Raw genomic sequence first — 23,905 nt, 5'->3', positions numbered from 1 at the left:
ATGGATATAATGGAAAAGTTTGGGAGCAACATTTAGCTTTATTAGCTCACAGTGCTAAGTACTTATTTAATTTACAAAATACCTTGTTTGGAGTAGAGCGATTAAACTACCGAGTCCCATTTTGTGTTATTGTTGAGAAACGCTGAAGCTAAATGCTGTTCATGCACATGGTAATGCGCTTGTTATTTTGTTTTAGATTCCTCTGTTGTCTGGGTGGGAGACTTTTCAACAAAGACACAAACTAAACCATATCACTTATGGTCGAACCCCGCTGGGCCGAGCAGAGCTAATGGAGACACGACAAAAGACACGCCGCTGTCAACTCTGCTCTTTGTGAAATAAATGCTCTTTTTATATATATATATATATATATATATATATATATATATATTTTTTTTTTTTTTTTTTTTTTTTAAGGTGGTTGTAGACCTGAGCCAAATATCGGTCGACTGACAAAATTAAGTATATTGAGTTAGAGCAGAAAACCTTATTTTGTAAAAAGGTTGGGTTTCAGGAAAATCTTTAAAAAAAAACGTGGGTAGGAAGGGCACAGAGACAAATAATTTTAAAATCATAGAAACAGCAAGTGCGTCGCAGTGGGGAGCCGAAGTGAAGTCAGTGTGAGTGAAACACTGTGAGGAAGGTTAACTAACCCTCTACTGCAAAACTGAACAAGGGGGATTTAAAGAAAGACGGTATATTCTGTAAAACAGGGGGAGCTTATGTGAAACACTTTTCATTAAAACAGTACGAGGAAGCTTAATGAACACCGGAGTCTGTAAAATAGAGTGATGGGGGGGGCCCTCAGGATGACAGCACTTGAAATTTTTTTTATCTCCAACCCTAAATCCAGGCAGTTTATGTCAAAACGGGGGATCGTGCTTTTTTATGAAATCCTATTTTGGCAGCAGTTCAAAGGTCAACAGAGTCACCGAGGTGAAATACGGTTTATTGTCTGGCACCAGAAAACATTAATGTGCAGAAAATGTAAGGATGACGCTAATGATTTGTGTTTTCTCATCATAGAAACCAAAACCAGCGATAGGTTTGTGCTTTGAAATAGTTTTATCTTCTGCGATGGAAAAGAGGACTATAAAATACTCCCATTACCAGTTCAAAAGTAAAAGTATTAGCAACATAATGTATTAAAATTACTCCTGTCTGACTGATGCAATGCCTTGTAAGGAGGATTTTACTTTGATGCTGGTGCTTCTTTAGTCGATCTGAAAAAGATTTTTACCTACTTTTACACTGTTAAACTGTCACCAATGCCTCTATGTGGGACAAAGTGCGTGTACTTTCATCTGCCAAATGATTGCAGCTGTCAGGTAAATATGATGAAGTAAAAGGTGTAAGTAAACAAACTCAACTGATTAAAGGCTTTTTAATGAATCACCCTCTTGAGCGCCTCAGATTTCTTCCCGTTTTCAACCGTCCTACAAGTGTTTTACAATATGAGCGTTGTAAAGAAGAAATGTAGGGTTTCTGTCTAGAGTTTCAGCCGTCGTTGTGTTTACTGCTATATTTGTTCAAACAAAAGGTGAGAATACGCTGCTTCTTTATGGTCTCATGTTGGCCACGGTGACTCACTGTCGCTTGTTGAGGTGTGGGGTGGTGTGGCGAGATCGGACCAACGGGGCCGGCTGCTCAGCACGCTGTGCGACACAATACAAAGACGTCTTTGACATCTCAAAACTCTTATTTCTTTACATTCTGTGGATAATTTTTTTCTTAATTTTTGAAGATTTTAAACAAAAACTATGGGCTACATATTGCACCTTTTTAAAATAAGTGGATTAAAGCGGCATTTCATATATGATTTTACTGATTGCAGATACCTTTTATTTTCTAATTACCTGTGCTTTCCTGTAGAACTTTATTAGAGGTTTAATTAAAGAAAATTAATTGCCAGCTATTATGATTGACTCATCACTTCTGATTCTAGCTTCTAAAATGCAAGGCTTTCCTGATTGATACCGGATCTTGGTAACCGTGCGCGAGTATTATGGTTGGTGTGCTCATTGAACTACAAATCCGTCTTGTTTTAATTCTATTCAACTCAACTTTATTTATAAAGCGCCAAATCACAACATAGGTTATTTCATGGCACTTAACACATTAAAGTCCTTACAGCAAGACTTTACAATATTATACAGAGGAACCCAACAATTTAACAATTCCCACATAAGCTAGGAGGGAAAAAAAAAAACCTCCTCTTTAAGGGAGAAAAACCTCCAACAGAGGGAAGGAAAAACTCTCTCTTAACAGGAAGAAACCTCCGACAGAACCAGGCTCAGAGGTGGGCGGCCATCTGCCTCCACCGGTTGGGTGAGAGGAGAGCAGAGAGAGAAAAGGACAGCATAGAGATAGAAGAGAAGAACTGTTGGTGGAGACGACAAGCGCAGGGCAGAGACATGTAGCTCCACGGCGGGACATCTGCAAAAGAAAGACGAGAAACTACGCGAGGGAGGGAACTGAATGGAGACAACAGACAATAAGGAAAAAGCTATGGGAGAGAAAAGGATGGTGAGGTGTGAGTCAGTTAAAGAGTAGGAGGAAAGAAAAGAAGCTCGGCGTGTAACGAGGTCCCCCAGCAGCCTCGGCCTATAACAGCATAACTAAGGGTAGGTTCAGGTCTACCTGAGCCAGCCCTAACTATAGGCTTTATCAAAAAGGAACGTTTTGAGTCTAATCTTAAAGCTAGAGAGGATTTCTGCCCCTCGAACACAAACTGGGAGCTGGTTCCACAGGGGAGGAGCCTGAAAACTGAAGCTCCGCCTCCCATTCTACTTCTGTAAACTCTAGGAACCACAAGTAGACCAGCGTACTGAGAGCGAAGTGCTCTGCTAGGATTATATGGTTCTATAAGATCTCTAAGATATGATGGAGCCTGGTCATGTAGGGCTTTGTAAGTCATCAAGAGAATTTTAAATTCTATTCTTGATTTCACAGGAAGCCAGTGAAGAGAAGCTAAAACTAGAGAAATATGATCTCTCTTGCTAAATCCTGTCAGTACTCTTGCTGCAGCATTTTGGATCAGCTGCAGGTTTTTAATGAGTAATTTGGACATCCTAACAGCAAGGAATTACAATAATCTAGCCTAGAAGTAACAAACGCATGAATGAGTTTTTCTGTGTCACGCTGAGGAAGGATTTTCCTGATTTTATTAATATTACGTAGATGAAAGAAAGCAGTTCTGGAGATTTGCATTATATGGTGACTAAAGGACAAGTCCTCATCAAATATGACTCCAAGGTTCCTCACAGTTTTGCTGGAGGCCAAGACAACGTCATCTAGAGTAACTAAGTGATTACAGAAAGAGTTTCTGAGGTGTTTAGGACCAAGTACAAGAACTTCCGTTTTGTCTGAATTTAGAAGCAGGAAGTTTTTGGTCATCCAGGCCTTTATGTCTTTTAGACAGGCTTCAAGTTTTACTAACTGATTAGTTTCATCTGGTTTTATAGAAAGATATAGCTGAGTGTCATCTGCATAACAATGGAAGTTGATGCAGTGCTTCCTGATGACATCTCCTAATGGAAGCATGTACAAAGTAAAAAGTATCGGGCCTAACACTGAGCCTTGTGGAACTCCATAACTAACTCTTGTTTGTCTGGAAGATTCATTGTTGACATGAACAAACTGGAATCTATCTGATAAGTAGGATTTGAACCAATCTAATGCAGTTCCTTTAATCCTCGTAACGTCTTCTAATCTCTGTAATAAGATCGTATGATCAATTGTATCAAAAGCAGCGCTGAGGTACAGAAGAACAAGTACAGAGACGAGTCCATTATCTGAGGCTAATAAAAGGTCGTTAGTAACTTTCACCAGGGCTGTTTCTGTGCTATGATGAACTCTAAAGCCTGACTGAAAATCTTCAAACAGATCATCCCTTTGTAAATGATCACAAAGTTGATTTGCAACAACTATATTCATCACGAAAGATTTTGTTAACCATCAGTTAAAACAGTAGGACCATTATTCAGCCAGGGATGCTGCACTATAAATGAGCTACGCCACTGCAGTGGATGACATTTCCTTAATTATTATGAACACAAGGCCACTGTAGTTTATTTTGAGTCACTGCTGCATACGCTGTCCTGCTGCATGCTTTACATTACATACTTACCAGAGCACTAAACGGATATTAATCCATGGCTTGAAATCCTAAACAAACCCATTGTTTATCTCAGTTAAAGTGAGGCTGGCTTTAAACTACAATGGCTCAGTTGTTTAAGGAAAATACCCCTTAAAAGATGACCCCAAATATTAGTGACCTTCTTGTAAATATTTTGTCTCTGCGTCACTCAGCTTGGAGCCTCATGAACAGACAGAGTAGATCAGTTTGAAAGGATTGAAAGGACAAAGACAGTCGTTGATTTGCCTTTACATTTATTGATAATACATTCAGAAAGATAAACAATAAAGGCAGCCTTATGACACATCCATATCATATAGGAGTTTGAAAATAAACACAAAATTAGATGGATAATGCACAACTGTCAGTGCGTACTATTTTAACCCCTTACAAAACCAGCTTTATGAAATCATACAGCTACTGCAGTGGAGTCTGATTTCTCAATTATGTCATAAAATGAGAGATTAGTTCCAGTGTAGAAATTGACGGTGTAGCACAGGATCATTGAGAGCTGCCATGTGAGAGTAGAGAGCGAGAGTCTTGTTCACCCTTTTACTTGACTGTCAATCCCAGGAGTGCCCGCCCCCCCTCCTGGTACTGGATTATGGGTTGAACTCAATCTGAATGCTGAGTAGCACCAAAGTCAGTGTCCTTCCTCTCTTTGCTTGTTTTGTCCTGGTGTGTCACTCTTCTCTGTCACTCTGTCTGATTTAGATGTATTGACACGCCACCACACACACACACACGCGCTTGACTGTTCGCACCTGCAGGATGACAGTGAAACACAAACACACACACACACACACATGCATACATACATACACAACACCACATATCACAGATGTGCACGCACAGAAAATCCTGGCACAAAAACCGTATATTGCTGTTTTGGTGCTGAAGAATACATCTTTGAGCCATAAATTGCTCCGCCACTGCCTCAGCTTTTTTTTTACGAAACTCAAGTTAAAGCGTTCTTTCTCTGTTTTATGGAATCAACATTTTTGGTAATTAATTCATGAAGCAAAAAAAAAAGATTAAACACTGGCTGCCTCCAGCTTTTCAAAAGTGACGATTTGCTGTTTAAGTCACTGTTAATTTACAGTAATACATTTGGGTCTTGGACTGCTGGGCAGACAAAACAAGCAATTTGAAGATGTCATCTTCGTGATTGTCTTTTTTTTCACTATTTTATGAACCACATTATTGAATGATTAATCAAAAAGACAGTCAAAAGATTAATTATGGAAAGAAGTACACTGTATAGGCTATCTTATCACAGCTGTCAGCGTTATCTGTTGGAGATGTTGTCATTTGAGCAGAATGAATGCACCCAAAACCTATTGAATTATTATATTCATGTACACATAAATTTGCCGAGATGGCATTTTGTTGCGTAAAATCGGATTCCTACGGTTAGAAGTTGAATGAATATTTTTGAAAAACCCTTTTAAAAACTTTTACTTACAGTTCAGCTTTACTTGACTCGTACATAAGCGACAGGTCTTAGTTTTCCAAAATGCTTTATTAATTGTTAAAACCCGACTGTTTTATGGATTTCATGGTGGCGTCTCGGTTCCGTGTGTAGTTCACAGTTCATCTGATTGGTTTGCCATTTTGAGAAACCTTCCCCACCAGCTCATGATCACGTATTGATTGACCGGCTGGGGGATTAGATTCAGGTTCTGCGCGCCACATGTCCTCCCCTCTTTGCTTTGGACTCATCGTGTATACGAGACACGTTGACCTGCGGGGCGCTCCGGTCGGCGCTCATTGGGCTTGACGCTGCTCGATGGTGACAACGCTAATTGTCAACATCTGGGAAGTGCTTGCCGTCCCTCAGCCCGGCGCGGGATGGTACGCCGTGATCTGTCATAACGTGTCAGAGGAAATTAGCATCAGTTGAACGTCGAGGGGTAGAGGGAGGGTGGTGGGGGTGAGGGGGCAGGGGAGTGGGGATTGGTCTACCAACATTATCAGGGGCGGTGGGGTTTTGTGAGGAGGGTGAAGAGGGCAAACGGCTGTTAGTGGAGTCATTTCAGGGTAAAGAGATTTACATGATTTACATATGTTTCCTCATAGAGCTGCTGTTCCTGCTGTGAGAAGATGAATACTGCTTCTATTGCTCATTAATAATACTAGTACTACAATTACTCCTGCTATAACTACTATCTATTGTTGTTCCTATTACTACCATTACTGTAGCTGCTACTAAAACTACTGCCTGGGGGTGTAACGCGCCACCGCCACCACCACCACCACCACCACCACTATTACTACTACAACTGAATGAATTTATCAATGATAATTATAATAATAATAAGCTGTTTTCTCTTGTGCCGTGTTGTATGCTTTCACAGTTAAAGTAAATTACTTGCATTTGCTTATTTATTCATCAAATGAAATGGCTATAAAAAGAGAAAAATTCACCAATAGTATTAATATTATTATTGCTGTTGGTGTTATTACATTTACAAGGTGCAGGCTGAAGTTATCCTGACATACTGTGAAAGGCAGAAAGAGCAGTGAATTACAAAGCTGGTGGACCTCAGCTTGTATTTGAGATTTGTAGGAGCCTAAGGCAGGGCTCTCCCAAAGTCCAAGCTTAAGAAGAGTACAGGGTGTTACCAGGCTTTGGCTTTACATCACCCTGCATCGAATTATTAGATCAACAGAGAGCATCGTCTATTAAAATCTTGATTTTACAGATGAAAATTTTTACAGATTATATTTATCCATATTTTATAAATTGTACCCATTTGTTATTACCCATCCAGAGTTCAATGTCTTTTTTTTTATTCCGTTTTACTGTTGATACCTGATTGTTAAAGCCTTTTTTACATCAAAAGTTAGATTTAATTAAAGGCCCTGAAGTTCATTTCAATGAATACAACAATGGTAATATTGCTGACTTTATATAATAAAAAAAAACATTTGTTTTTTTATTTATTTTTTTATCTTGTCTCATAGGAAAGCCTGACTGGTCACAATATCTTTGTCTTATCAGAATGAATCAATATTGAATTTATGTAAAAAAAAAAAAATGCAATAGCGCAAGAGCAACAACCTGGATAAAGGAAATTCACTGGGTTATTAAATTATGGAAGAAAATGAAGTTTCATACCAAACTAAAAAAAAAAAAAGGAACGTGGTGCTTGTGGAAGGCAGTGCCTTTTACACATTGCATCAGATGCTGATAAACTAAAGCTTGTTATTCTTAGTAAAAACAGCACGGTTTAAGAAAGAGAAAGGGGTATATCTGTCTTAATGACCTTTGACTGTTTGCCCTCCAACAGGAAAGTGACAGTTTGTGGTGGGACGCATTCGCTTCAGAGTTTTTTGAGGAGGACGCCACTCTCACGCTCTCCTTCTGCCTCGAAGATGGACCAAAGAGATACAGTAAGACGAGAACAATGCAATCATCTCATTTGTTTAATTCTAAAATTCTTTATTCTGTTATTATGGCCATTTATTACTCATCTGTTTAAAGCCATTTAGTAATGCGGATAATTATTTTAGGTAGCTTTCAATACATACAGGTACATCAGGCACTTTTATTCTAACGCACTTGTCATAGTTTCCGATGTTCAGTTAACGGGCTCTGTCTGAAATCATGCTCTCACGCATTTTTCCATGCAAAATAAACACTCAGTAGTTTATTCCAGTGAGAAGTAAAATACAGATTTAGACACTTTTAAGTCGTTATTTTGTGACATTTTCTCAGACTGTGGACACTCAAATAAAATGGCAGATAAATCAAGTGCATTATATAGTAAATGGATAGCAATTTTGTATCCAGCCACTGAGTTCATGAAAAAAACAACACAAAAAAACGGATGCACTTGTCAGCAAATTCGGTTTCCCAAGAACGGAATCAAAAAAGACACATTTTCCGTGACTTCGTTGTGGTAAACAAGACTTTGTTTGTTATTTATTCTGTATTTTCGGTGACATTTTGAGATCCCATTGACCTTTGCCTTGAAAGGGGCTTAAACTACCAATCTGTTGGCAAGATGTCTCTGCGTCCAGTTTCATAACGTGGATGTTGGTGTCACAGCGAGCATCAAAGCACGTTTGTTAGTGGCCGTGAAGCACATCTCGCCATTATGTTCCCCAGAAATCTTCCACCCTCAGATATACTCAGACACCTCTGTCTGTGGTGTTCATCATCTTGGCGAGTGCTGAAGTGGAAGAAAATAGTTATGTGGTCTTTCCACTTTGCTTTAACATGCTGTGTCTTCGTTATCGTTATCGATTCCCTGAATTTCCCAAAAATGCCTTTATAACACTTCCTCAGAAGAAAAAAAAAAAAAGTGTGAACTTGTGGAGTGAGTGAGACTTTTCCAGTAACGATTTTTACCACTGAGTCAAACCATTTCTGCATTCTGCTCAGCTGAGACTCTGTCAGTGAGAAAATTGCTATCTGTTCTTCTCCTAACAAAAGGGTTTTCTCTTCATGTGACTGCTGAGCATTGGTGCAGCTTCGCACGTAACTGCTGGTAACCTCTTTCTGAAAATTTCATCACAGGCCTCTATTGTGGGTCGTGCTTTTTTGGATAAACATGTAAGTGTAAACCACAGTCTTGAAAATAGGCAAATTATAACCTGTACTGAGACACAAAAACATCTGCTATTGTAGGATATTATAATGTTGGTGCTTAATAACAGCGCGGCCCGTGTGGAACAACCCGATAACATATCTGTATTGTGAATGTTTTTATTTCCGATCGAGCTGAAGTGCAGGGGGTCGTGTTGAACTTCCAGGGTTCCCGGTGTAAAAGTTCATTTTCCTGCAGACGGTGTTCGATGACTGGCAGTTTGTGCACTTCAAAGCTTTGGACGGACACACACCTCCAGAAAATATGTGACTCAAAAATTCAAATGTCCACTGATCAGCCATAAAATTAAACCGACTTAAAATGTAAAAAAAAAAAAAACTACTTGTAGCAGTATTAAAGCAAAAAGTTATAAGTAATTCTAAATTGAATTATGAAGCATTAAGCTGAAGCATTAGGGGCTGTTGACAGGTGAAGCATTATGTTTAACACAACAGCCTCGCAATAAATCCTCCCTTCATCAGGATTATAATGTTTAGTTGTTATTCAGAGAAGCGTTGATTTATTTAAATGGTCATTTTGGAGACTGTAATTTGTGGTGCTGTAGAATTGCACTGGGCTAAAGGGATGTTCTTGTATTTTGCCAACCCCAATTTAAATAGGAGGTAAAATAATCATTAGTTGCAGTGCTAGCCGCAGAGCCGGGCGAGCTCTCACCCCCTTTCCTCCGGTCGGCATGCTAAGCTAAGCTAACAGGCAGCCGGCTCTCGCGCCACAATTAAGATAGAGACACAAGAGGAGGGATATAATCTCCTCTCATAGGAAAAAAAAGAAAAAAAAAAAAAGCGTGTTTCCCCACACTATCGCTCTAATTTCCCTCGCAGGGAGACCTCCTGTTCATTGCTTGATTTTACCCAAACTGTATTTCCATAGGTTGCGAGGGCTTGACTTCCTCTGCAGGCGATGATGTGCACTTTGACCTCCAGAAACACTCGAGACGGCCGCTGCGGTTTGCGGTTTTCAGCAGCAAATGACAGAGCAGAGGCTGCTGCTGAGTTTGTGAAATTGTCCCCTCCATCTCATCTGCATAGGTTTTCTGTTTTGATATCTGAAACATATTGAATATCACACGGACACAGATAAGGACGTGATGCTCTGAAATGAGCAGGTGTGTGTGTGTGTGTGTAGTGTCTGCTGTGTTTGTGTGTGTTAGTGTGTGTGTGTGTGTGTGTGTGTGTGTGTGTGTGTGTGTGTGTGTGTGATGCAGCTCAGTCACGGAGGAGGCAGCGAGAGAGAGAGAGAGAGAGAGAGAGACAGAAGATACAGGCAGTGGAGGATTGTTGTGAGCCGGGCTGCGGTTTGCTTTTCAAATGTAAAAATAAAAAAATAAAAATCCCCGGTGGTGTAGAGACGGTAACCCTGTTCCCCCGGGAACGGGAGGCTTAACACCATGGCGATGATGACTCACCGTCAGTTGCAAGCCTTCCTCGATTCACATTCAGGTGCGCTAAGTTGCACACACGCGCGCGCACACACACACACACACACACACACACACACACACACACACACACACACACACACACACACACACACACACCAACACATCCTCCAGGAAAAAAGAAAAAAAAAAAAAAATCCACCACCCTCATACAGTATGTACCCAACAACAGATTTGCCTCGAAAAGAAAAACCTAAGAACCTGAAAGTGGTGTTTACGTCTGTCTCAGCTTTGCATTAGCAGCACTGTACTGTTTAGAAAATAACAGCACCGTGTTTCAAATAGCGGTACTTATTCTCATATATATATATATTCCAGTTCGCTATTTTGTCCGCAGCTCAGTACTGCTGTTATTTTTAGCCGCGGCTCCTGAACGGCTTACGGTGATTCAGCTGGTAGGAGGACTGTAGTGCCTTGCTCAAGGCGACTTGAAAAGTTTATGGGGAGAATTTCCTGTTGGCTAACTTACACGGTACAGCGAGTGATGACAGTATAGGCACTCACATTGTCCAGCATTTCACATTGCATGTTGTCAGTGTGTACCTCGTTCTTTGTGATATTTTACTCAATATGGAGAGCCGATTGAAAAGATTCAGTTCTTAAAAGGTTAAAAAAAAAAAAAAAAAAAATAGCCAACTTGATGTTTTAGCAGTTTTAAAGCCAAAGTTATAAGTAATCCTGAAATGAATTATACATAGCAAAGACGGGCGTAATTAGGACTAATATGCACTAAAAAGGACTTCTTTTTTTTTTTACTATCACTTCAGAATGTTATTAAGGTAAATGGCGAAACACAGAGCATTATGTATGTAAATATAAATACCAAGTATCTTTAGACAGCTTCTTGATTTTAATTTGTGAATCAAGGAATATCTTTACCTTATTAAATCTTCACTTTGCCTTTTCTAGAGAATCATCCTTGTGCCACAGGAAGTTGTGCTTTCGCCCTTTGCTTTTTGATTTGACTTTTGGCAGTTTGAGAAATTCAAGCTCATTCTGCTGTTGTGCTCATTGTTAGTCGCTCTGCACAAGAGCATTGATAACTGCCTAACATAAAATGTAAATGTGACCGCCAGTGGCCTCGCTGCGAAATAATCTTGCAGTTTCCAGCTCCGTGAAAAGCGCTGATATACGTAGTTGTTGTCACACAGGTCGGAACCACCACTGACCAACGTGGAGATGTGAGGGTGGAGGAAGTGGAGAGTGCTTAGCTGTGGTTAAAGGGGCAAACATATTGCAAGAGTTAGAGCAAAACAAAAGGTTGTAACATTTTGCAGTTGAACGTCACCTCTTCTGACACATTTCCTGAGGAGAACAAAATATTTTCAAGTTAAGTCCTCTGCAGTATGGATCCTGGATGTGATACCTACAGCTAAATATTTGTGCTTATTAAAATAGAGCTTATTGTACAAAAAAGACAGAATATTCGTATCTTTAAAGCTCAAACATACTAAGAAAACGAAAAGGACAAGTCTGTATCTTTATGATTTATTAAATAGCTTGAGCTTGTAAAGCACGTGGTTATAGTCGAGGTTATTTTCATGATAATGAGTATTTATTATTCCATTAAAGCAATCTCATACATTTATTATTCCGCAGAGACACTTTCTGTATGGAGGTATGGAAATTTTAAAAAAAAAACCTCCAATTCTCGTTGAAATTGAATCATATTTGTTTGAGTCACACAATAGCTTATATGATAATTACAAAGAAATAATAATTTCACTCCATTCGGAGGTGCTCTGATTTCATAACGTTTAGCAGTCGAAAAATTATAAAAGCTAATTTACCTAATCTGTTTGTTTGTTTTTCTTTTCCTGCATTGACCTGTGTTTAGGTGTTTTGTAACTCGTCCCCAGCTTGTGGCTTTTAAGGGGAAATAGCTCATATTGGAAAAGCCCGTATGTTAATCGTTGAAGGAAAAACGCGAATACATTTGTATCCTCCAATTTTTACACACTGGAGGTAAAGGTCCCCGAGCCGTCTTAGACATCTTAGAAAGTAGCCTCAGTCTTGTTTTAGGCATCTGTTGAAATTGCAGGCCCATACCTCAGATATGTTTTTACACCCTTCCAGTGCTTTCCTTGTTGCTTATTGATTATATTTTTTTTTCCCAAAGTGTTAGATGTTACAGGTTTTCAAATGTGAGGATTTTTTGCTGTTTCTGTTTTGTTTCATGGCGAACTCAATACCTTTTGTTTGGGACTGTTGTCGGGAATTCAGGCAAGCAATTCGAAGTAGAAACTGTGATGGGCAATTTTCACTGACTTCTGACATTTTACAGAATGATCAACAGATTCATTTAGAATAATTTGTTTTAATCTGCTTCAAACTCAAGGTTAAATGCTGGGTACTTTTCATTGGCTGCTGTAGCTGGTAAATCCCTAAATGTGCCTTGTAGTTTTGTTCGTCCACCGGACGTCTAGAAACTGACTTATACAACCGTCAAAGGGCTGTATGTTTCCTGGTGAAGTAGCAGAGAATTGACAGTGTTAAGAGCCAGAACATGTCGCTGCTGTCTGAATAATTTCCCACCCTGTGTCGCTAATGAAAAGCAAACTTCACCAGATCGTCTGTTGCTTCTAATTGTAATCTACATGCATCAGTAACAATAACCATGACAGAAAACGACATAAGCAGCTTATCCAGACGGATTGCATTATTTCTTGCTTCGCCTTGTTCTTGCAAAGATCTGAAGAGCCCTAAATGTGAGCAGTGACAATTTGCAGTCTCTGATATGTCATTATATTTTATATCATCCTTGGAAACGAAACTTAAAGTATTGTATTGTCACGATTGCTTTGATAAAAGTTAATATTTTTTAATGTGTACTTGTTGGCATCTCATTTTATCTTTGGACTGAGAGGTTTGGTGCACATACGTGTACCTCTCTGTGTGTGTGTGTGTGTGTGTGTGTGTGTAAAACAATTCTCCATCGGTGCAGGCCAATTATTGTTTTCTACAGTACACCGAATACTCCAAAAATCTATCTAATTATACCCTCAACCATGGCCTTAACATTCGCCCCAGTACCTTGTCTGGCTCTGCAATCTATGAGGCATCTGATGAAAGCTGCACTCCATGATGCAATCAAAGAGCAAGGCTCATTTTAGAAGTAGTTCAAACAAGAGAGGAAAAACTCTGCATGTTTAGTGGGCTGGTTCAGGGCAAACTGCAAAAAGTGATTCACAACGCATTTACAATTCATCCAGTTATTCTTGCATTGCAGCATGCAATAATTGCAGCTATAAAATGACCACAGCTAATAATCTCTAAGCAAGCATGAGGACATAATGAGGAGCAAGAAAACACGGGGAAACTGTTTTAATGCGTGTGAAGGAATGAAGCACACTGCCTCTGCCGTGAAGCTTAACAAGGACTCGGTGCTATGAATTAAAAGTGGGAAATTTTTAATCAATAAACACATTTCGTCCAGTTGGAAGTGTGATAATAATTATAACTTTTCTTAGGCCAGTGTTGCATATAGCAGCAACATCATAATGAGCCGTTTCGGTAATAGTTCAGTGTTATTGTATTGGTTAAGAAATGTTCCACTTATACATTATGTCCTTAGCAGGTTTTAGTCCAATGGTATACTGTAACAATTGAACTGAGAGTCTAATTTAACCTTCAGTCTTGTATTGAACAAAATACATAATGTACCTCAGGTTTACTCTGCAGTAATGACCATCTCTTTGTGTATTTATTTAACTTCTTTTGAATGGCATTAATTCTTTTACAAAGTATAATAATTCAAATGGTTTTATTCCAATCTGTATTAATTTGCAAGCTGCAGAAATAGAACTTGACTGTGACTAAATGTACAAATTTTAACAATTTCTTTCTATACTCAGCCACATTAATAATTAATAATGGTTTAATCCTTACTCGTGAATGGGATACAGTGGATGTTTTTTGAAACGCTAACCCCTTTTTACCCACTGACACTAATGTTGGCTGTCAACACTAGATCGTTAAAATAGTTAAATAATGAATTGAATAACAACAAATATTTTAATAATAAAGATAAATTAAATGAGTTCGAGACCTCTGACAAATGAAACAAAGTCTTACCATCGACTGTATATAAAAGTGGACGTAGCCTCCGGGTCTGAAAAGTGAGGCAAACGTAGAAGTGCATTGAACTGCAGTCCCAATGAGGGCAGCTAGGCGCTGGTTCCAAAAAGGCTCTGGCTCTGTAGACTCCCATTCAAATTCTCTAACGAAATACAGTCAATAATTTTAGTTTCCCATTAAGTCATTAAGGTGTTGTTAAAGCTAAAGTCACTCCTTCTTCTTAGTTTGGCTGTCCATCTGAAAATAATCCCATCATTCATTGGATCTGCGGCCTCAAAAAGCGGGATGTTTGGGGTCTGTTTGATTGATAGGCCTCAGGTTTCTGCAAGAAATGGGCGGGGCATAGGGTCCTATGGTTCCCAATCAGATTGAGTCAGATTAACCACTCGCTCCTCCCCTGCTCATCCAAATATGGTCAAATCTAGCTCTAAAACAGCATGATGGACATGGCCAAAATCTAAATTTGAGGTCTCAGAATGGCGGTTACCAAACCAACACTTGACTGTGATGCATTTTCTTTTCTTTTCTTTTTTTTTTTTTTTATCAAGAGAGCTGTAGTAGCTTGCACCATTGTCCTCACAGCGGACTTCAGTCTTAAAGATACCATAAAATCAAAAGCATATGTTATCTGCGCTATGCCAGCGACGTACTCACCGTAGTTAACGTTAGTCCAGCAGCTGGAAACGGCCACTCGGCTGGAAAAGATGTCCACAGACATCGTTGCGCCAACTTTATCATCCCAGGAAAACCGCTGCTTTACTGCCACTGCTAAAATGATAAGTGACTGTTACGATAAACGAATTATACACTTACTTTTTTGCTCTGTTTTGGTCGCCACCATATGTGGAAAAAAAGTATCTGGCTGTTTGTCTGTTAAATGCTTCACTATGTTCTGTACTGACTTTGTCTCTTTGCTGCTAGGCAGGTAGTGCGCAGTGGGTTTATCACGACTTCTTAGGTGAAAATAACTGCCTGCTACTGCTGGAAACATGATTGACTGAACCATACGGTAAATGTGCCGTAAAATGAGAATAATGAAACAGGGTAAAAAGCTGCATAGAGCTGCGGGGTTGCATGGAAATTCTCGGTGGTTTCATCAGTACAAATTACCCATTTCACACCGCATGTAGTCATTTGACTTCGTATTAATACAAAAATATGAACACAAAGAAATACATTAATGCAGCAAGTCTCCAGTTCAGAAATACGAATCACAAACATGTCTTCAGCACTGCTGTATGATAAAGTTTGTTTCCAGCTTCTGACAGGCAGCAAGTTATTGATATGCCCTGCGTCCTTTGTATGTCATTGCATAATGTTGTTAATGGCCAGTCTGAGTCGAGACCTCTCCGTATCTTTATGATGTTTAGAAGTCTCGCTCCGGTTGCCGAGCACACTCTGTCTTGGCCCCGTGCATAATCAAAAAGATGTTTGCAGACAGAGCTGGATGACATGGCTAAAATATTATCACTGTAATGTTCGTTGATCGATAATTATAACAGTACACATTTAATACCATTAACGAGGATTCAGATTTTCAAAAATCATTTCATCGTGTCCCTCGTTGTTTATCTGTGCGTTCGTGCCTGCGCCTTTGCCTCCGCATCTTTTTCCGAGCGTGTTTTTCTCTGTCGGAGCGACGGCCAATGTTTGTGTCTGAATGCGTGTGTCTTTCGCGAATGTGTGTGTGTGTGTGTGTTGGTTTGAGAGTTAAAGGGATCTCAATGCTTCTGTGGTGGCGGGTGTTTTGAAAGGGGGGGTCGGGGGGTGGGGGGCTGGTGGGGGGGGGTGGTGTGGTGTGGTACGGTGTGCGAATCTGCTTTACAGAGAGATGGATAGGATGGATTGAAAGTGTAGAGCGGTGATTGGCAGGCGGGATGATGCGGCCCTGGCTCAGCTGCAGCGCTTGAGATGTAGGCTGCTGCTGATTGACAGTCGAGGCCGAGCCTGGGAACCACAGCGCTGGATTGGCCACAAAGAAAGACAGAGGGAGGAAAGAGTGAGAGAGGAAAGAGTGAGAGAGGAGAGAGGAGAGAGAAACGACAGATTTTGAACATAAATATGTAGCCTTAACATTTCCCTGTGTATTCTGTTCCTGGATAGTTCGACACTGCCATCTATTGTAAACTGTGCCGGTGGTATTTTATTACGATATATCTGACAGCTGACATTGTGCTTGCATGTGTTTAACTGAATTGGATAAAGAGAGCGTGATGAAGGGAGAGTTGCAGAAAGTAAGAGGACTGCATGACGGTGAGCCCTTCAGCAAAACAAGCAGTGAGTCATATGGAAAGTCGATGTAAGAATCTCTAATGCAGGCGCAATAATGCAAGTGCCCTGCAATATCTGAATGACAGACATATACATTGTAATATAGAGAAGGGCAACGTTCGCCCGTGACATTAGCTTTACCCTAAGGCTGGAATGCAGGTTTTTATCTTTATTAACTGGTTATTTTTGGGGGGGAAATGGTAGGTAAAGCTTCAGATTACATGTTTTTTTTCTGACCAACAGCCCAAAACCACCCAAATATTCCATTTACAATGACATAAAGCTTAGATGTTGGCACATCCTCAAATTTGAGAGGCCAGAACCAATGAATGTTTGGCAGTTTTGCTTAATGAATAACTTAGGCAACCATTAAAATTGTATAAAAATGTTAATTATTTTTGAAGCTTTTATTTCTCGTCAGAATCCTATCATTTAATTCCCAAAGCGTGTGTAGTTATAATTTGTGGCCTTTTCTGAAAGAAGACGTTCTTTTATGGGTGTATGTGGGAGAGGTTCAATACAGTTTAGAGATGCTGATTGCTGAGGGCTTGCGAGGTGTTGACTTCACTTTAGTATTGATGAAGCTGCTTTTAAATAAATGATTTTTTTTCCCACTTTTTGGCAATCTAAGTTTTGTGTCTCTAACCCTTTTGTGATACAATTTTTACGCTGCGGCCTTGGAAACGGTCAGTTTTTCTGAACGTTAGCTGAGTTGTAAATACCGGCGTTTTGAAGCTTACTGCACACAGGTTTTTGATGAGCACGTATGACACGCTCATTTTATTCCGTCGTAACACAAAAATGTCCTTGTTTGTCAGTAAGTTGTGACCCCGAGGTCCACGCAGGACTTTTTTTTTTTTTTTTTTTTTGCCACCGCCTGTTTGCTCCTGCAGGATTTTCATCCATTACCTCCCGCTCCCGCAGATCCAAGATCCCATTTCCGTCCGCACCTGCAGAGATGCTGAATAGTCCCGCTTGCAACAATGCTTTCTTCTGAAAGCCCGTCTGCCCTGTCCTGTTGGGAAAATAAGACCCACGCAGCTCGTATAGATTTTTTCAGCATCTAAAGAAATGCTATTATTGTTCCTCAACTGTTTAAAAAGCCACCTTCAGGGATGTAAACTCAAAATGAACCTTGCCTTTAAATGTGAAGACACTAAGAAGTGAAGGCGGGAAAAATAGCTGGACGTGTCATGTCCTTGTTTCTCTGTTAGTTTATGTTGTTTCCCGTAGCAACAGATACAAACAATTTGCAAGAATGTCAGATGTCAGAGCAGCAGCGGTTGTTATTTACAAATCGTATTAGGATTAGAGATAGCAAGTTTATTTTAGTTTAAAGGAAACTTATGTAACCAAGTCTAATTAAGAGCCAGGGTTGTATAACGAGAGCACAAAACAGAAAAACTAAACTTCATATTGTTTGGTATTGTGTTCTGAGGTACTGAGGTGATGATTATGAGGTGTTATTATGTTCTGCATAAAAATATGCCCTGCTTGCATGGGGTTACAGCTTCAAGGTTTTTAAAATAAATATTGTTCCTGCAGTATTCGCTTGTTCCAAATCTTCATTGAATCTATATGATGATTACGAGAGAATTACTCAAACACTAGTTTTTGTTTGAGTAGGGCCACCGTTTTGTTTTTTTCTGATTTGGAGTACCTGTTTTGAAGGACAGGTTCAGTCAAGTCTGTCATCAAACAATAATCAGGTGCCCCTATGAATATCAAAATGGAGTATTGGACAACACAAGTCCCCCATCACATTTTTCAATGTCCAGTCGTGCTGAGATGTTTGAGTGCTTTTGTCCTTCGCTACACACATCTGGAACCCTAATTGAATCACTTAAACCAATAATGGGCAGGTATGTTGAGTAGAAGTAAAACAATATAATTCATTACCCTCCAAAAACAGTAAGCTGTAGGCTACATGAAGCTGTTGAATTATTAAATGACTTTGAAAATTGTGCTGACTCCGTGTGACTATCATTTCTCCAGTCAATAAACAAAACTCTCCCAACTCGTGTTATCGTTTATCATCACGGTAGGAGAAATTAGAAATCACCTGGAGACAATGAAAATATTTAAATCAAAAATGCAAAACAAGCATTTGCATTAACAGGCAGTAAAAGTTGTGTAACTTAACCAAACTGCAGCTCCAGAGTCTGCAGGCAGTCGGGATCAGGAGTAATCTCCACAGGCGAGCACGCTAACAAGCACTGACTCTGGTACATGAAGGAATCTGATGAGCCCTGACGCTCCTGAGCGGTCTGTTTGGTATTTTTCTCCGCATCAAACCATCATGAATACCTGGACAAACTATTTTTGGCCGGCAGTAATGTCCAGTACGAAACAGGGAGAAGGACCACAGCAAGCAGGAGTTATATTAATGTTCCATACGGGCACCTGACTGCCGCTTTAAGACAGTAGAGAAAAATTATTAAAATCCCATCTTGTATCTTCATTCACTTTTCCCCCACAATGATGATGCGGATTGAATACTCTGCCTATATAACAGTGAGATCATCCTGCATGCACAACATTCGTGTTTGGCAAAGTAGGATCTTGCAGGATCCCGGTCTCCGAGCAGACCTTGATTTTCACCTTTCACAGTGCAGTGTGTCTGTTTGCCATTCATTTTAAGTCCTCCTTGTGATTTGGAACTCTGCCTGAATTGTCTATTAACGCTCAATATAAAAAGCACAACTCCAGTGGTGTGAAATAATTATGAAGGGAATCAATTTCAAACTCTAAATTCAGATTGTGTTCTTACTTTATCCTTTTTCTAACTGCAGTGGCTGCCAGATGGCAATCAAGACATTGACTGGGACCAGTTGATTGTTTAGTCTGTGGCAGAGCAGAAAGAGTTTTACTATTTCTGTTTCTTTTTACTTGCTGATCAGCCTGTTAACAGGTCCTTTTGTGGAAACTGGCCTCCTCTCCTTTTCTGTGTGATTCGTGCAAGCAATCAAATCTGATGCCACCAGCCTGAGTTAAAGTTGAGGGAGGTGAATATTTTGTCGGCTACTTCACATTATAAACGAATTTTATTTTATTTTTTCAGCATGGAAGCAGTTTTCCTTGGACTGAAAATGATTAATCAGCCTTGTACGGTGTTGTGGCGTTTTTCTGAGTGTAGCGGATCAAGCTGGCACATTTTAAAAGGCACCAACAATTATCAGAAACAGGCACTCGATTTCCATGACAAGAGGCAGTTGCACCTTGTCTGTATGTAGCTGACAACCCCTTATCTGATCCCATTAATATATCGTCGAGATAAGAGGGGAAAAAAAAGACATGTTCCTGTTATGTAAATTTCCCCTTGGGGTTGTATTTTTATCCCTTTCTTCTTTTGTACATTTTGAAAAGTAAATATTCAGGCTTAGAACACAAAAGCAACATACAAGATGCTTTGATTCGGTGTTTGTAAAAGAAAAATGTTTTTTTAAGAGCATTGATCATGTATATTTTCAATTTATGTTATGCTTTAATTTGTTGTACAGTATATGAGTTAATTCCATTCAAGCAGGCAGATTTTGTGGAAACATACCATAGTCAGTGTCAAAGCATACAGATGTAACTTCATTCGTTTTATATTAGCAGTGTTACAGAAAAACTGGTGCAATTAAAATGCAGTAGGAATCGCCATCGAAATGACCTCAGAGTGAGCAGAAGACAAAAACAAAGTAAAACTCTATGACTTGATTATTCTCTTCTCTTAATCAACCTTTTTGCAGGAATACCAACCAATAATAAAAGGCTTGAATTGATGTGATTTCAGTTTTGATTTCTGTTGTGTGAATCAGTGGGTGTTGGCACATTATCTGTGCATTTTATTTGAGAAAAAAAAACAAAAAAAACACAAGGCAGCAGATGCGTGCAGTGGTTTTGTTGCACTGTTTGACCAGACAACAAAGAGATGGGCCTTTCAAAGACATAATGTGGTTCTTCTGGGGGTGCCGAGAATAGTAGCCTTTTCATTCTAAAACAATATCCAATGTCTGAAAGACGCCTACTCTCTCGCACAAAAAGCCTGCTGGCGTGAAAGTAAAGCACATTAGAACGTACCTGCAATTCATTCTTTTAACAAAACAACACATACAGCGCTCTGCTTATAATGTGCCATTACTATTTTTTCTTGTGTGCTTTGGAATAAGTCAATTTTGTTTGTTGAGAACAAATTACAAGCAACAAGGACTCCAATGACAAATAAGACATTAAAAGAACAGACTTCACAGTTTTTAAGCAGAAGTTTGTTTGTATATTTTTTTGCAGTAAAGTTTTAGAATACGCAGAATACTCTAATTTTGGAAAACAGTGTATTAAGTTTCTCGCCTCTGCAAGTTTATCTGAAAGGGCCGACCTAGTTTCTGTAGCAATAATATCCGAGAGGACATTTCCTTATTGGGATTATGGGCATGACAGTGAGGCCGTGAGCTATGACGTTTAGCCACAGGCGAGAGAGCCCATTATTTACCATAAAAATGTCTTATTAAGTGTTCTGGACTTTTTTTTTTTTAAGAATACATGACTAATGGATAAAGCTTTTCTCCACAGTAAGGGCACAGTTCAGAAGTACAAACAAATTAGCTCCTGAGTTACCTAAAAACTTAGTATTGAAACCAGAAAATGTAACTTGGCATGTTTTTTTTAACAGGGTCATCATCCGCCTTAAATTTTAGACACCCTATCTCAAAACTGAAACCATCTGAGGCCGACGTTTGAATATATATAGTCCCTCATTGATGTTGGCATATTATAAGTTTGGAGTGACAACTACAGCGGATTGCATCTATAAATGGGCTGTTTTGGTGTGATGTTGGTGCACTGTAAACTTCGAACAGAACATTAGAAATTACAGAAAATGTTGTGAATTTATCAAATACTTTTAATTTGAAAGGCACACATTAATACTTCTGCTGTATTTCCTACACTTCTTAAAGGGATTTTAATAATTTTTTTTATGCGAGGAACTATATTGTAATGCAGAATTAATTCACTTTGCTATTAATAGAAATTCATTGGGTTTTCATAGGAATTATAGTGCTTGTTTTATTATAGAAGCTGCACGTATTCCACATCTGTTAGGTTCATTCTCTTTTTGTTTTTCTCGACATTTTCTTGGCAACGTGTGGAATTTCTTTGCTCTGCTTCTTTTGTCATGTACAGTATGTGACATTACATCGTGATGAATGGACATTTCTTCATTTTGAAGCTAGAAATGTGTTTGTTTTCAGTGCAAATGTGCTAAATTGAAGGGATTTTGTGTGCAGCAGGGCCGCTGTGCATCCTATTAGTCGTAGGTCATTCAGTGACTTTGTTCATGATATTACACAAGCACAGAGGGCCTTTATGCCTAACAGACCCTATGAATTCTTTCTCTACAGTTGTAGGGAAGTTAGACTTGCAAAAAAGGGCCGAAACACAGACCAAAATAACTTTTTGGAAGCATTTTAATCACTGATAAATGTTCTTCCCTCTTTAATATGTATTGAGAGGCAGGGAAAACTCTAATGACTCAAGTTCAAATCTACAGCAGAGTACCATCTGTATACATGCAACGTAGAGAGTGGTCAGTCACGTCGGTTTCCAGGTGGCCTGGTTCAGGGTGGGAACCATTGTATTTAGCTAACAGGAAGGGGAGGGGGAACAGCTATCGGAGGGCACCAGCTGTCCGCGAGGATGGGCAGGCCCCCTGGCTTCCTGTTTCTCAACACTCTGTGTGCCCTGGAGCAAAACAAAACCAGCTTCCCCTTCCAGTTTGAGAAACAATAGATGTCGCAAACAGCCCTTCACTGCCTCCATCCTCCTCTCTCCCTCTCTTTTTCCTTCTTCAATGCGCTTTCTCCATCTCGTCTTCTCTCCGTGTCTCTGCTGCATTATTCTTGTCTTTTATCATCGTCCATAACCTCCAACCCTTTGTTCTTCCTCTTCACCCACTTCAAATTTTCATCTTTTCTTTCCCTTCCATCACTTTCTTCTGCATTTTTCTCACTCCAATCTGTTCTTGCTGCTTCTTTCACTTTTTTTTATATATTTTTTTTTTATCTTCGTGTCCTCTTTACCTTCCTCTTCCTTGACTCCATCCTCTTTCTTTGCCTTGAATTCTTTTTTTCTTACTTCTCTATATTTGTTGCTGCTCTTACTGCTTTTTTTTTTTTATCCATAAAGCTTGAGTACATACAGTGAGTGTGTATTGTTATGTATTTTGAGTGTTACTGTATGTGTGTTGCATGCCAGTTAGATTGTAGTTAGTTCGTTTGTTCGTTGTAGGGTCAAATTTATTGCCCGAAAAATGTGAAAAGTGAAGTTTTGGATTGTCTTGTTTTAAATATTCGAAAACCATTTAAAAAATATTCCACTTGGCTGGTGTGTGTGTGTGTGTGTGTGTGTGTGTGTGTGTGTGTGTGTGTGTGTGTGTGTGTGTGTGTGTGTGTGTGTGTGTGTGTGTGTGTGTGTGTGTGTGTGTGTGTGTGTGGTCAAGAGCTGGGACCTTGTAGAAAAAAAACATAGCATTTTAGAAGAAGAATCTGAAGTCGGTGTAACTCAGAGGAGAATTGAAATTCTGTTTCATTTAAAGAGAAAAAAAAAAAATCCTGCGGCTCCTTCTGAATTTAGAAATTGCAGGGTTCACTATCTCTACGAACCAAATCACTGTGAACCTACATTTTGTTATGTATGAAATAAAGATGAAATTACATTTACAGTGTCCTGGAAAAGTTTCCCATGAGGTCTCTTGCGCTACACCGCCACGATTTGTTTTGCTGTAATGGAGTTTGTGAATGTTTGCTTACAAGTCATGATGACAAACATGCACAATCACTCATGAAAAAAATGAAAGAGTGAAAAGCAACATGAGCTTTTAACAGGAGAACATTCCAGAAAGGTCAACGAGATGAGCTCGCGGAGAGAAAGAGTGAGGTTTTATCAATAATGAATAGAATTTTCATCTGCACATGGGAGAGTAGAAGAAGAATTCCACCTGGAAAACATGCGGCGTATGCGTACCGCACACACTGTGTGGCATGTGGACGCACACTCCCTCGCACACATACAGTGAAAGTGAGGGTAAGCTCTTGCCAATACACGACGCACACACATACGTATCTCCAAAAGTGCAAGTACACACCGACACACAGTCACATAGACGTCAGGCAGAGGGCACATCTGGTCTCAAATTCAAACAGGCAACAGAAAAAAATGTTGGCATATGTACAAAAACACACACACACACACACACACACACACACACACACCACAAACACACAACGTTGTGCATGTGCACGTTCCCAGTGCAGAGTTATTGACACATGGAGAAATCTATATTTATATATAATACAGTGTGGTTGGAGACCCATCAGTCTCCAT

The 23,905-nt window shown here is 39.5% G+C and overlaps 1 protein-coding gene across 4 annotated transcripts in view; it reads left to right on the top strand.

The window, feature by feature from the left end:
- The window catches only part of ldb2a (LIM domain binding 2a), a 95,604-nt gene that overhangs the window by 19,710 nt on the left and 51,989 nt on the right, over positions 1–23,905 (top strand). For all 4 annotated transcript variants that reach the window (XM_069171145.1, XM_069171146.1, XM_069171144.1 and 1 more), the window contains exon 3: positions 7,432–7,534. In XM_069171145.1, the coding sequence (XP_069027246.1) occupies positions 7,432–7,534 (103 nt within the window). The remainder of the gene's footprint in view (positions 1–7,431; positions 7,535–23,905) is intronic.

The sequence above is a fragment of the Embiotoca jacksoni genome, unplaced genomic scaffold (genome assembly GCF_022577435.1).
Source record: "Embiotoca jacksoni isolate LCO1_2020_lvr unplaced genomic scaffold, fEmbJac1.0.p SCAF_5, whole genome shotgun sequence".
In the NCBI taxonomy this organism is placed as follows: Eukaryota; Metazoa; Chordata; class Actinopteri; family Embiotocidae; genus Embiotoca; species Embiotoca jacksoni.
This window is presented reverse-complemented; position numbering and strand designations above follow the sequence as displayed.